The sequence below is a fragment of the Globicephala melas genome, chromosome 1 (genome assembly GCF_963455315.2).
Source record: "Globicephala melas chromosome 1, mGloMel1.2, whole genome shotgun sequence".
Taxonomy (NCBI): Eukaryota; Metazoa; Chordata; class Mammalia; order Artiodactyla; family Delphinidae; genus Globicephala; species Globicephala melas.
This window is the reverse complement of record NC_083314.1, coordinates 123388513-123403793: the sequence shown is the minus strand read 5'-3', so window position 1 is coordinate 123403793 and position 15281 is coordinate 123388513. Positions and strand designations below refer to the sequence as shown.

The window sequence follows — 15281 nt, the reverse complement described above, 5'->3', positions numbered from 1 at the left end:
ACAAAAAGTCCATGTCTTTAAATAATAAAATCTCTCTCTTTCTCTCTCTCTGTCACACACACACACACACATACACACACACACACACACACACACATATCCCACTTTCATTTGAAATATTATGGCTTGCAGAAAAAATTATGCAACAAGGAAAATAGTGAGGACTTAATCTTAAGAATCATTGTTCCCTACAGCACGTTAATCTTAAGAATCATTGTTCCCTATAGCACCATAATATGCCTGTTAGCTTATGTTTCTTGTACTCATATGGGCATTTAGCAACAGAATCATAATACAATGTGAGCTGATCATTCATTATCCCACACATTACTCCCATTAAAGCTACTATATCTAGATATAGTCATCAAATAACTTTGTAGTTCAAGGTAAGACTTTTTACTAAATACACAAATTTGTATTATAGGTCAGAATACCTCCCATCTACATTCAGAAATTGATTTGCCTTTGGCAAAACAGGATCACAGAGCAAGACAGGACTTTTTAGTCTGGGACAATTTTCAATATAAATAACCTACTTGAAGTATTTCATAAGTTCTCATCCATAATTTCCTGCAAATCTGGGTGTTCTAGCTTTCATACTTCAATAAATACAAGTTCAATATGTTTCTTAGAAGGCTTCAAATAGATTTCTTATTATTTAGCAAATACATGTATTTCTGTTGCAATGATCCATGCAAAATAAATAAAGGCATTTCAGGCCAAATACCCAAAGCATTTAAATTTTCCAATTGCAGAATAATACTTAGGGAGATAGCTTCTAAAATGGTCACCTCAATGTTTTCTATCAATCTAATTTTTTTTCATTTGTAAAACATACTGGACTAGGTGCTATAAAATAAGTTATAAAACCAGGGTGTCAACCTCCAAATTATATAAATTTATAAAGTAGGCAAGTGTGTCTTCCTCACATTTTTTTCTCTTGCTTGCCCTTTTTTCTAGCCATCTCACCCCCACCCCATCACCAACAATCTCCCAGAAACCTAAAGCCCTAATCTTACTCACTTCGTCCCTATTCTGATACCCCATCTGGGAATGTCTTATAACTCCAGTTCCTCTCCTGACGCCAAACCTGGCTGTCCTTTTTGCTTTCCCTTGGCCTCTTGCCAGCTATTAAAATAAAACATTTTGAAGTAAGACAATAATAGCACATATTACATTTCCCTTAAAAATGCATTTGGGGGCTTCCCTGGTGGTACAGTGGTTGAGAGTCCACCTGCTGATGCAGAGGACATGGGTTCGTGCCCCAGTCCAGGAAGATCTCACGTGCTGCGGAACGGCTGGGCCCATGAGCCATGGCCGCTGAGCCTGTGCGTCCGGAGCCTGTGCTCCGCAACAGGAGGGGCCACAACAGTGAGAGGTCCGCGTAACGCAAAAAAAAAAAAAAAAAAAAAAGCTACAGTAATCAAGACAGTATGGTACTGGCACAAAAACAGAAATATAGATCAATGCAACAAGATAGAAAGCCCAGAGATAAACCCGTGCACATATGGTCACCTTATCTTTGATAAAGAAGGCAAGAATATACAATGGAGAAAAGACAGCCTCTTCAATAAGTGGTGCTGGGAAAACTGGACAGCTACATGTAAAAGAATGGAATTAGAACACTCCCTAACACCATACGCAAAAATAAACTCAAAATGGATTAAAGACCTAAATGTAAGGCCAGACAGTATAAAACTCTTAGAGGAAAACATAGGCAGAACACTCTATGACATAAATCACAGCAAGATCCTTTTTGACCCACCTCATAGAGAAATGGAAATAAAAACAAAAATAAACAAATGGGACCTAATGAAACTTAAAAGCTTTTGCACAGCAAAGGAAACCATAAACAGGATGAAAATACAACCTCAGAATGAGAGAAAATATTTGCAAACGAAGCAACTGACAAAGGATTAATCTCCGAAATTTACAAGCAGCTCATGGAGCTCAATATCACAAAAACAAACAACCCAATCCAAAAATGGGCAGAAATAGAGATTTCTAAATAGAGATTTCTCCAAAGAAGATATACAGATCACCAACAAACACATGAACGAAAGCTCAACATCACTAATCATTAGAGAAATGCAAATCAAAACTACAATGAGGTATCACCTCACACCAGTTAGAATGGCCATCATCAAAATATCTACAAACAGTAAATGCTGGAGAGAGTGTGGAGAAAAGGGAACACTCTTGCACTGTTGGTGGTAATGTAACTTGATACAGCCAGTATGGAGGTTCCTCAAAAAACTAAAAATTGAACTACCATACAACCGAGCAATCCCACTACTGGGCATATACCCTGAGAAAACCATAATTCAAAAAGAGTCATGTACCACAATGTTCACTGGAGCTCTATTTACAATAGCCAGTACATGGAAGCAACCTAAGAGTCCATCAACAGATGAATGCATAAAGAAGATGTGGCACATATATACAATGGAATATTAGCCATAAAAAGAAACGAAATTATTTGTAGTGAGGTGGTTGGACCTAGAGTCTGTCATACAGAGTGAAGTAAGTCAGAAAGAGAAAAACAAATACCATATGCTAACACATATGTATGGAATCTAAAAAATAATTTTAAAAAATGGTTCTGAAGAACCTAGGAGCAGGACAGGAATAAAGACGCAGTCGTAGAGAATGGACTTGAGGACACGGGGAGGGGGAAGGGTAAGCTGGGATGAAGTGAGAAAGTGGCATTGACATATATACACTACCAAATGTAAAATAGATAGCTAGTGGGAAGTAGCGGCATAGCACAGGGAGATCAGCTCGGTGCTTTGTGTCACCTAGAGGGGTGGGATGCGGAGGGTGTGAGGGAGACACAAGAGGGAGGGGATATGAGGATATATGTATACGTATAGCTGATTCACTCTGTTATACAGCAGAAACTAACACACCATTGTACAGCAATTATACTCCAATAAAGATGTCTAAAAATAAAGTCAGTTATGAAAAATATTTAAAGAAAGTCCTCTGTTTTGCTAAGCTGGCCTCTAAATTTATGGAGTTAAAGAACATTCAGAAATACAGGGTAATAAAATTGACTAGCCACCATGTAATAATATACTATGCCTAAATTCTAGGAGAGAAAGTGCTAATGGCATCCAGCTGAGCTATTACATGCACACACACACACACACACACACACACACTCACACACACACAGGGGAGTCAGACATGACATTTCTGAAGCAAGGGAGAAAGAGTAATTGAAGCTCTTCTAAGAAATATCAATACAAAAATATGACATGTTCTTGATAGCAACCTCATGGGCTTTTGGGGGGAAAAATAACGAATATAAGAAAGTGAGCAATGTTCACAAACAAGGGAAATCTGATTTAGTGGCTGAGTGTGTACTTGGGAGTCAGGCAGACCTGGGTGAGAATGCCAGCTCTGCCACGTAGTTGTATGAACTTGGGAAATAACACTTCTCTAAGCCTTCATTGTCTTATCCATATAACGGGAATAGCAACACTTGACTCACAGAATCCTTGTGAGAGTAAACCATAAAATGCTTAGCACAGTGCCTTGTTAGGAAGCCCTAACAAACCTTCCTTACACACTCCCCTCCCACTGCGTACAATATATGATATTTTCTTGCTTGAATTGGATTTAATAGACAACAACAACTCTACCTGCCTTGCAGAAGTTTGGGGAGGTACACTAGAACTCCTCTGGTTGAACGCCCACTACGAAAGATTTGGATTCTCGAAGCTCAGTGTCCTTCTGCAACTCAGCCCACTGCAAGTTCAAGTGTCACCTGGTCCTCTCCACATTGCTCCGGGGGAACGGGAGCTCAGGGAACCAGCACAAGTGCAAATCGTCTGGCTGCTTCTATTTATTGTGAGTAATAAAGTCCTTTTTCTCTGACCGAGGAGTTTTGTGTCTTCTGATGTACCTGTGGCTGGCTAACTTATTTACTTGATAATAGAGTGAAATCTCATATACCTCCCAGCACTTGATGCCTGTTATTAAAAATTGGAGGTGGGGGTACTGTGACCATATGAGGAATAAAATGAATCACCCTCCCCCTGCCAACTGCCACACACACATACGTGTATTCAAATCAGGGTGTTTTTTAAAATTCATCCACTAAATATAGGGAAACCTGATTTCAAGGGCACGGGCTGTTTGACCAGATATGTATGAGTCATGGTCTGTTGAATCACTCTAATGTGCACTCTTGCAGCTGGAATACTCATCACCAAGAGCCAGGTCATTTGCTGATGGCAATGAATACTTCCTGAATTTTAAAAAATAAGGAGTTCAAGTAAATCCTCGTGAAATGTGCCTGGGCTCTTCATGTCTCCAGTGGGTCAGTTAGGTATATCCACCTACCTGGTCAGCTAACTGGGAGGCAGGCTAAGAAATAAGACTGGTCTGAAAATCCCTACCAGTATTTTTCATTATCTGAAGTCCTTTTTTAAAAAATTCTAAGCACCACTGTATTCAAAAAAGAATGATAACTTTCATATCTGCTGTCAGCTCCAAAGCTCCCCTTAATGCTTCCACCTCCTGCCATCATATTCACTAGTTGAAAAGAAAATAAAGGTGGTAGAAGGAGGAAACAAGGATAGGAAGATGAAAGATGGAAACAGCACTGTCTTTTGCAGAGGATTTCTGAAGGTCTTTCCTAGGTAATGATGTGCCCTTACCTGCACCTGTGTCAATCTCCACCTTCCTTGAGTGCTTCTCTCCTCTGTCTGCACTGCTAACACCAGACTCAGAGTCATAGTGGCAGTGGCAGCCGGGACCCACATCTTCAGCTACTACCTGTCCAACTGATTGGAGACCATATAAAATATCAAAACGTGTTTAAAACAGGTCATGGAAACATTGTAAGTGGAACAGCAGCAAGTGGGATTAATTTAAAAGCATTCACATTAAAATATGACTCTTTTTAACATTTATTAAGATTAAACAGAGTTCAAGCTATGATTTCAAAAAGAAAACACAATAGAAGATCATGAAGTAAAGAAATCCATGTAAAGAAATACTTGCATTAAAAAAAAACAAGGCAACAGCCAGAAGCAGCGATGGATTTGCCAAATACACATGCAATGAGATGACTGGAAAGGAGTTTAGTTGCCTTTTGCTTTTTAGAAACATGTTATGGCTTTTATAATCCCAATCATCACTGTTCCATTAGATTTCTAAAACTACCAGAACTGACTATACTATAAGCATTTCATCCATTAGTAGATTTTAGTGATTTGACCCCAATACTCACTCCATGTGACCAGAGCAAAAAAGCTATTGCATGATTCTTATAAATTTGACAGTAAAAGCTGTTGTAGAGATTCCTGTTATCTGCAGCTGATTACTGGCTCTGAACTTTAGGAACACAAAGACCTAAGAAGTTCAAGTCCCATACTAACTGTGTCAGCTTGGGTACGTTCTTTGGCCTAAGCCTAAGCCTCAGTTTACCCATCTGTCAAAAAGAGATATCTACTCAGTGGTTATATTGGGAGGATTAAATGAAATAATACCTGTAGAACACGCTTATATTTCACTTATTAGCAAGTGCCTGAGCACCTAATAAATAATAATAGATGATAAAATGATGAGCATGTCTATTATAAATATTATCGCCCAACCTGATAATTCTCGACAACACTTTAATATCCATTAACTTCGTCTTTAGTGTCTGACACATTCCTGTCTATATCCCTTGCCTATCATCTGATGACCTGTGTCTCTAAATCCCTGACATCTTTCATTATGCCACCTCCTGGTTAAAAAAAGTTCACTCAAATAACACTAGACCTAGATTTGCCCTCCTAGATAAGAGCACAGTTTCTCCAAAATACCCTTTCCCCCCTCCCTCCCTCCCTCGCTCTCTATCTCTCCCTTTCCTTCTCTGCCTACCTTCTCTCTTCCTTTCTTGCTTTCTTTCCTCTCAGATATTCTGAGCAATTTGGTCCAAAGACTGTACTTCAAGAAAAAACACAACTAGAATGTGGACCCTTGCTCAGTTTAAGGTGGATTGCTAAGGAGCAGTTAGTTACTTACTGATCCCTCTGTGTTTGGAAACAAATAGTGAAATATCTGCCTCATGTGGCTTTTGGAGAAAAAATGGAAAGACTTAACTATAGTAATCCTAAGATAACAAACATGGAAATGAAAAGAGGTGCATCACACAGTTCCAATGTATTCTCTTTAAAAATTTTTTTGAACATCAGTTTTCCTCATTCATCCAATACACCAAATAAAAAATGTCTTTTACAGTAATTTAAAGATGACATCAACTCATGAAACTTAGGTTATAGTTGGATTTTTTAAAACCAAGTCAACCTTTAGTTTAGTAACTTTATAACACAGTACCTATAAGTTAAATATCATCTTACCCACAGTACTGTATAATTAGAGAGTTTAAATAAATAGTGTTTTAGGTCTTTGTGTATAAATCTGCTTTGCTGACTAAGCAATAGAAATCCCAAGAATGGTAGGCAGGAGGGTCGGAGGAAGCCTGATTTGGTATCAATTACTGAAGTTTTGTTTCATCAGAGCCAACAGGACATCTAGGTTTCTCCCCCAAGTAGTCCATAGGCTAAAAAGAAATATGGTTTATTTTACAAATATTGAATCATTATGTTGTACACCTGAAATTAATATAATGCTGTATGTCAATTATACATCAATTGAAAATTTTTTCAATATGGTTTACAAAAATAATAATAAACAATTAGCAGCTATTGAACCAAAAGACTATTCTAAGAAGCCAAACAATACTAGCATAATCTGAAAATTACAACTCACTCAGAATTGCCTGAAGCATGTAATCCTTCTGTCTCAGGACTGTAATCACCACTTGCCCATGTCAGCTGGCTTGCCCCTGGAGGATTAGGCTTTGGAAGTCGATGAGAGCCTGGACAGTTAGGTGCTGCCTGCTTCAGATTCAGCAAGAATGGGACACTGGCCTGAGCATTAAGGATTTATTAGGTGTGAGATCAGAAAAGACCCCACTTGGTCATTTTTTTCTCAGATGTTCTTCTGAAACTGAAACTTAAAAGCAAGACCTTGGCCAGTGTCTGACTTTGACTGTTTTCCACCTACAGTAAAGGAGGACTATGCATGCTGAGACTCCCACACCAGCAATGTGACACATCACCCTGTTTCCTCTATCTATTTAGCCCTTCATCCCTCAAGGCTCCGTTCCTTCACCTTGCTATAAAGATGACCATTAAAGCAAAGAGAGTTGTCAGTTCCCACAGCATCTGTAGCAAAATGGAAGAGGCTCAAACAGAGAATTTCACAGAAAAATACTTTTTCCATTCAAATGATATAGGATATTTCAAGATGTTTTTAAAATACCAAAATATTATTGCATTCCAATGTGAGCTTTTTTTTATTATGAAAACAAACATATTTTAAAATAATATAAACATTGTACTTCCCCAAAATATGAAAATAGTACATATTCACTACTTAAAGCTTGAAACAATAAAAAGTACAGAGAGGAAAACAAAAATATCCTAGTTTCACCACTCAGAAACAAATACTAGTTAACATTTTGGCAGATTTCTAAGTATTTTTTACTCTTACTTAGATGACATTTTGTATCCCATTTTATTCATTTAGCAATATATTGTGACTATATCCACATATCATTAAATAAGAACTATTCTTCAATAACTGCACAGAATATTCTAATAAGGTTTTACTAAAATTTGGCTAACCAACTGCCTAGTGTTAAATATTCAATTATTTCCATTTTTGTGATTAAAAAGCTACTTAAAATACTACTTATAATTATTTTATTATTTCTGACTATTGCCTTAGGATAAATTGTTGGAACTGGAATTGCTGGGTCAAAGAACATGATAATTTTTAGAAGCTTTTGATATATGTTTCTCTTTGTACTTCAAAAAAGGAGGTATCAATTAACAATTTCACCTATAATGATGAGAGGCCTTATGTCCCTGTACTATTGCTGACAGTTCTCAATTTCCACCAATTCTTTCTAAATTTGATAATTTAGTTATTGAAAAGTGGTAGCAAGGATATGGTTTGCAATATTAGTAGGCAAGCTTTCCAAATTCATTCCCTTTCCTCTGCTTGCTTTGAAACTACACAAATTGTTCCCATCTTAAAACATGCTAAGAAGAATAACTGAGGCAGAAGAATGGATAAGTGACGTGGAAGATAAAATAGTGGAAATAACTATCACACAGCACAATAAAGAAAAAAGAATGAAAAGAATTGAGGACAATCTCAGAGACCTTTGGGGAAACATTAAATGCACCTACATTTGAATTATAGGGGTCCCAGAAGAAGAGAAAAAATAAGCGATTGAAAAAATATTTGAAGAGACTATAGTTAACAACTTCTCTAATATGGGTAAGGAAATAATCAATCAATTCCAGGAAGCGCAGAGTCCCATACAGGATAAATCCAAGGAGAAACACACTAAGACACATATTAATCAAACTATCAAAAATTAAATACAAAGAAAAAATATTAAAAGCAGCAAGGGAAAAGCAACAATTAACATACAAGGGAATCCCCATAACCATCTTTTGGCAGAAACTCTGCAAGCCAAAAGGGAGAGGCAGGACATATTTAAAGTGATGAAAGGGAAAAACCGACAACCAAGGTTACCCAGCAAGGATCTCATTCAGATTCGATGGAGAAATGAGCACCTTTAAAGATAAGCAAAAGGTAAGAGAATTCAGAACCACCAAACCAGCTCTACAACAAATGCGAAAGGAACTTCTCTAGGCAGGAAATACAAGAGAAGGAAAAGACTTACAATGACAAACCCAAAACAATTAAGAAAATGGTAATAGGAAAAAACATATCAATAATTACCTTAAATGTAAATGGATTAAATGCTCTAACCAAAAGACATACACTGGCTGAATGGACACAAAAACAAGGCCCATATATAGGCTGACTACAGGAGACCCACTTCAGACCTAGGGACACATACAGACTGAAAGTGAGGGGATAGAAAAAGATATTCCATGCAAATGGAAATCAAAAGAAAGCTGAAGTAGCAATTCTCATATCAGACAGAAGAGACTTTAAAATAAAGATTATTACAAGAGACAAAGAAGGACACTACAGAATGATCAAGGGATCAATCCAAGAAGAAGATATAACAATTGTAAATATTTATGCACCCAACATAGGTGTACCTCAATACATAAGGCAAATGCTAACAGCCATAAAAGGGGAAACTGACAGTAACACAATCATAGTATGGGACTTTAACACCCCACTTTCACCAATGGACAGATCATCCAAAATGAAAATAAATAAGGAAACACAAGCTTTAAATGATACATTAAACAAGATGGCCTTAATTGATATTTATAGGACATTCCATCTAAAAACAACAGGGTACACTTTCTTCTCAAATGCTCATGGAACATTCTCCAGGATAGATCATATCTTGGGTCACAAATCAAGCCTTGGTAAATTTAAGAATATTTAAATTGTTTCAAGTATCTTTTCCGACCACAATGCTATGAGACTAGATATCAATTACAGGAAATAATCTGTAAGAAATACAAACACATGGAAGCTAAACAACACACTACTTAGTAACCAACAGATCACTGAATAAATCAAAGAGGAAATCAAAAAATACCTAGAAACAAATGACAATGAAAACACGATGACCCAAAACCTATGGGATGCAGCAAAAGCAGTTCTAAGAAGGAAGTTTATACCAATACAATCCTACCTTAAGAAACAAAAAACATCTCAAATAAACAAACTAACCTTACACCTAGAGCAATTAGAGAAAGAAGAACCAAAAACCTCCAAAGTTAGCAGAAGGAAAGAAATCATAAAGATCAGATCAGAAATAAATGAAAAAGGAATAAAGGAAACAATAGCAAAGATCAATAAAACTAACAGCTGGTTCTTGAGAAGATAAAAAAAATTGATAAACCATTAGCTGGACTCATCAAGAAAAAAAGGGAGAAGATTCAAATCATTAGAATTAGAAATGAACAAGGAGAAGTAACAAGTTACACTGAAGAAATACAACGGATCATGAGAGATTTCTACAAGCAAATATATGCCAATAAAATGGACAACCTGGAAGAAATGGACAAATTCTTAGAAAAGCACAACCTTTCAAGACTGAACCAGGAAGAAACAGAAAATATAAACAGACCAATCACAAGCACTGAAATTGAAACTGTGATTTAAAATCTTCCAACAAACAAAAATCCAGGACCAGATGGCTTCACAGGCAAATTCTATCAAAAATTTAGAGAAGAGCTAACACCTATCCTTCTCAAACTCTTCCAAAATATAGCAGAGGGAGGAACACTCCCAAACTCATTCTATGAGCACACCATCACCCTGATACCAAAACCAGACAAAGATGTCACAAAAAAAGAAAACTACAGGCCAATATCACTGATGAACATAGATGCAAAAATCCTCAACAAAATACTAGCAAACAGAATCCAAGCACATTAAAAGGATCATATACCATGATCCAGTGGGGTTTATCCCAGGAATGCAAGGATGCTTCAATATACACAAATCAATCAATGTGATAAACCATATTAACAAATTGAAGGAGAAAAAACATATAATCATCTCAATAGATGCAGGAAAAGCTTTTGACAAAATTCAACATTCATTTATGATAAAAACCCTGCAGAAAGTAGGCATAGAGGGAACTTACCTCAACATAATAAAGGCCATATATGACAAACCCACAGCCAACATCATTCTCAATGGTGAGAAACTGAAACCTTGTCCACTAAGATCAGGAACCAGACAAGGCTGTCCATTCTCACCACTATTATTCAACATAGTTTTGGAAGTTTTAGCCACAGCCATCAGAGAAGAAAAAGAAATAAAAGGAATCCAAATCAGAAAAGAAGAATTAAAGCTGTCACTGTTTGCAGATGACATGATACTATACATAGAGAATACTAAAGATGCTACCAGAAAACTACTAGAGCTAATCAATGAATTTGTTAAAGTAGCAGGTTATAAAATTAATGCACAGAACTCTCATGCATTCCTCTACACTAATGATGAAAAATCTGAAAGATAAATTAAGGAAACAGTCTCATTTACCACTGCAACAAAAAGAATAAAATATCTAGGAATAAACCTACCTAAGGAGACAAAAGACCTGTATGGAGAAAACTATAAGACAATGATGAAAGAAATTAAAGATGATACAAACAGATGCAGAGATATTCCATGTTCTTGGATTGGAAGAATCAACATTGTGAAAATGACTATACTACCCAAAGCAATCTACAGATTCAATGCAATGCCTATCAAACTACCAATGGCATTCTTCACAGAACTAGAACAAAAAATTTCACAATTTGCATGGAAACACAAAAGACCCTGAATAGCCAAAGCAATCTTGAGAACGAAAAATGGAGCTGGAGGAATCAGGCTCTCAGACTCCAGACTATACTACAAAGCTACAGTAATCAAGACAGTATGGTGCTGGCACAAAAACAGAAATATAGATCACTGGAACAGGATAGAAAGCCCAGAGACACACCCACGCACATATGGTCACCTTATCTTTGATAAAGGAGGCAATAATATACAATGGAGAAAAGACAGCCACTTCAATAAGTGGTGCTGGTTAAACTGGACAGCTACATGTAAAAGAATGAAATTAGAACACTCCCTAACAAACACCATACACAAAAATAAACTCAAAACGGATTAAAGACCTAAATGTAAGGCCAGACACTATAAAACTCTTAGAGGAAAACATCGGCAGAACACTCCATGACATAAATCATAGCAAGATCCTTTTTGACCCACCTCTGAGAGAAATGGAAATAAAAACAAAAATAAACAAATGGGACCTAGTGAAACTTAAAAGCTTTTGCACAACAAAGGAAACCATAAACAAGACAAACAGAAAACCCTCAAAATGGGAGAAAATATTTGCAAACGAAGCAACTGACAAAGGATTAATCTCCAAAATATACAAGCAGCTCATGCAGCTGAATATCAAAAAATCAAACAACACAATCCAAGAATGGGCAGAAGACCTAAATAGACATTTCTCCAAAGATATAGAGATTGCCAACAAACACATGAAAGGATGCTCAACATCACTAATCATTAGAGAAATGCAAACCAAAACTACAATGAGGTATCACCTCACGCTGGTCAGAATGGCCATCATCAAAAAATGTACAAACAGTAAATGCTGGAGAGAGTGTGGAGAAAGGGAACCCTCTTGCACTGTTGGTGGTAATGTAACTTGATACAGCCAGTATGGAGGTTCCTCAAAAACTAAAAATTGAACTACCATACAACCGAGCAATCCCACTACTGGGCATATACCCTGAGAAAACCATAATTCAAAAAGAATCATGTACCACAGTGTTCATTGGAGCTCTATTTACAATAGCCAGGACATGGAAGCAACCTAAGTGTCCATCGATAGATGAATGGATAAAGAAGATGTGGCATATATATACAATGGAATATTACTCAGCCATAAAAAGAAACAAAATTGATTTGTTTGTAGTGAGGTGGATGGACCAAGAGACCGTCATACAGAGTGAAGTAAGTCAGAAAGAGAAAAACCAATACCATACGCTAACACACATATATAGAATCTAAAAAAAAATAAATGGTTCTGAAGAACCTAGGGGCAGGACAGGAATAAAGACACAGACGTAGAGGATGGACTTGAGGACATGGGGAGGGAGAAGGGTAAGCTGGCAGGAAGTGAGAGAGTAACGTGAACATATATACACTACCAAAGGTAAAACGTATTGCTAGTGGGAAGCAGCTGCATAGCACAGGGAGATCACCTCAGTGCTTTGTGTCCTCCTAGAGGGGTGGGAGGGAGACGCAAGAGGGAGGAGATATGGGGATATATGTATATGTATAGCTGATTCAATTTGTTATACAGCAGAAACTAACACACCATTATAAAGCAATTATATGCCAATAAACATGTTTTTTTAAAAAATGCTAAGTATTTTGAGCAATTCTATATCAGAAGAACGTTTTGCCAAGAACTTTTCATTTGAATTTTAAGAACATAAGAAGGCAATAAAAGCTGAGTAAATATATATGCAGGTTTATTCCAAGTTCCCAGTCACCTTGAAAACTATGCGTGTTCTTTGATCATTCTTTGTGTAGCCAATCAATTATCTTCCCAACAACTCACTATGACAAAATTCATGACTTACATCATCTACCTATACAGTAAAGATGTTCCTGTGTTACCTTTGTCATTGAAACATTGCTTACAAAGATCCAGGATTAATCACAACTCAAGACCACAGCTGTTTGAAGATAACATACTCAGAAAGCTAAATTCTGTCCTCCACACAGTAGCAAGAATCTTTTCAAAACTTTCAGCTCATGTCATTTGTATGCACTAATTTTTCCAATGGCTTCCTACCTCAGAATAAACTCCTCCCAATGGCCTATAAGTTTTTCCCTCTGGCCTCATTTCCTCCAGTCTCTGGCTTGTCCATTCTGCTCCTGTCACACTGACCTCCTTCCAAATTCTTCACTCAACAGCGATGCTCCCAGTTTAGACTCTGTGCATTTGCTGGGCCTTCTGCTTCCTGTGCTCCTTCTTCACATGACAGAGTGGCTCACCCCTGCACCTCATTCTGGTCTTTGCTCAAATGTCCCCTCACTGAGAGAGGACAGCCCTAAAAAATACTACCCCTTCCTCAAACCATCACTCTATGTCCTTACCTTGACTTTCTTTTCTGCTAGCACTTAGCCCAGATGCCCCATTACATGTTTACCTTTCACTTGTTAGGCACATCTCCTCCTTGAATATAATCTCCCATATAGGGAAGGACTTCGTTATGTTCACACCAGGGACAGTGTGGCATAAAGCAGATACCTAACAAATATTTCAGAAGAAATCTATTGAAACAAACAGCTATATGCTTTCACAATTCATTCAGAAATTGTATTTAGACTGCAACTCATAACACGTGATTTTCTTGTTCTTTCATCGAGACCATTCTATCCTGCCTATGTGATGATAAAATTGCATTTTACTTTAGTCCTAACAATTTTTAGGTCTATATTACCTGGCCAAGCACTATGACTTCCACTGATTCATATGTAAAAGTATAAAATGCCTACTTCTACATACATTTTACTTTATACTATATGATACTTTATTCTTAATATATTATTTATATTCATAATGTATAAATTATATTAATTTCACAAATCCACATGAATTGTTCCATCATTAGAACACCATGTGTCACAATGCATTAAGACAGCTTAAATTAAAAATAACAGAGAAAAATAAACACACAAAAATAACACTATGCCCTATAATACTGAATTAACTCTCAAGGGCACTATCTCATTGTAGCTAGCAATTATAATCTTTTACCTTATCCACTTCACTGCATATGACATATCTTTTATATAAATTCACCTGATTTGTTGGTGGACTGGACAAAGCCCAATTAAGTGTGACATATTATAAAATAGTTAGAAGGAAGTTATCATTTTATGTTATCAGCCTGAAAGGTAAGAAGGCATTGACTGTAGTACTTTACAAATTTATCCGTTACTATGATCTTAAGTGAAAACAATTCAGATTAAGTTGTATTAACTTAGACTCAACAAAACATCATTCATTGTACATCATTTTTTCAGCCCATAGACTTATTCTTAACATAATCACAATTTTTATTCTAGGTCTAGTTGAAATTGATTAATTCAATGCTATACAAAATGAGATAGAATCTTTTACACATTATCTCAGCCCCCATTTCACTGCAATCTAAGGTTCTAATCAGGGAGCTAAATAAAATACACACGTTTCAATCTTCACCAGCCTTCTGATCTAACTCATATAAGCTGTGACCTAAATGACCTTCATTTCAAGCATATAACTTTGATTCTATCCCTCTCTCCCTCAGCCACCTTACTGAAGGCTCAGTTAAGGAGGAGGAACCACCATAACCTCTTTGCTTGGCATCAATATCAATATAACTCACGATACTTTCAAGACCTGGCTTATTTTATCTGAAATTTTCTTAGGAATATAAAGGCTTTTGAGAATATCTGTCACTTCCTTTAGTCTATTATTCTAAATATTTACAAATTTATTGCATCATTTCCTTGAGTTTATTTTAAAAACATTAGCACCCAGCTGTCATAATCTACTAATCCTTAGGTTTTGGTACCATAATCCTTCTACATCGTTCTGAATATTTTACATGGTCTTTGTTTTATTTTGCTTATTAATATCTTATTTTCCACTGTACTTTATTCACTCTGCCTCTGGGCCTCTGTAATAGAGAAATTTT

General features: G+C 36.6%; 1 protein-coding gene across 4 annotated transcripts in view; it reads right to left on the bottom strand.

Annotated features, from left to right (window-relative positions):
* The window catches only part of ERICH3 (glutamate rich 3), a 112600-nt gene that overhangs the window by 5491 nt on the left and 91828 nt on the right, over positions 1 to 15281 (bottom strand). For all 4 annotated transcript variants that reach the window (XM_030865960.2, XM_060304261.1, XM_060304260.1 and 1 more), the window contains one exon: positions 4668 to 4793. In XM_030865960.2, coding sequence (XP_030721820.2) covers positions 4668 to 4793 — 126 coding nt within the window. The remainder of the gene's footprint in view (positions 1 to 4667; positions 4794 to 15281) is intronic.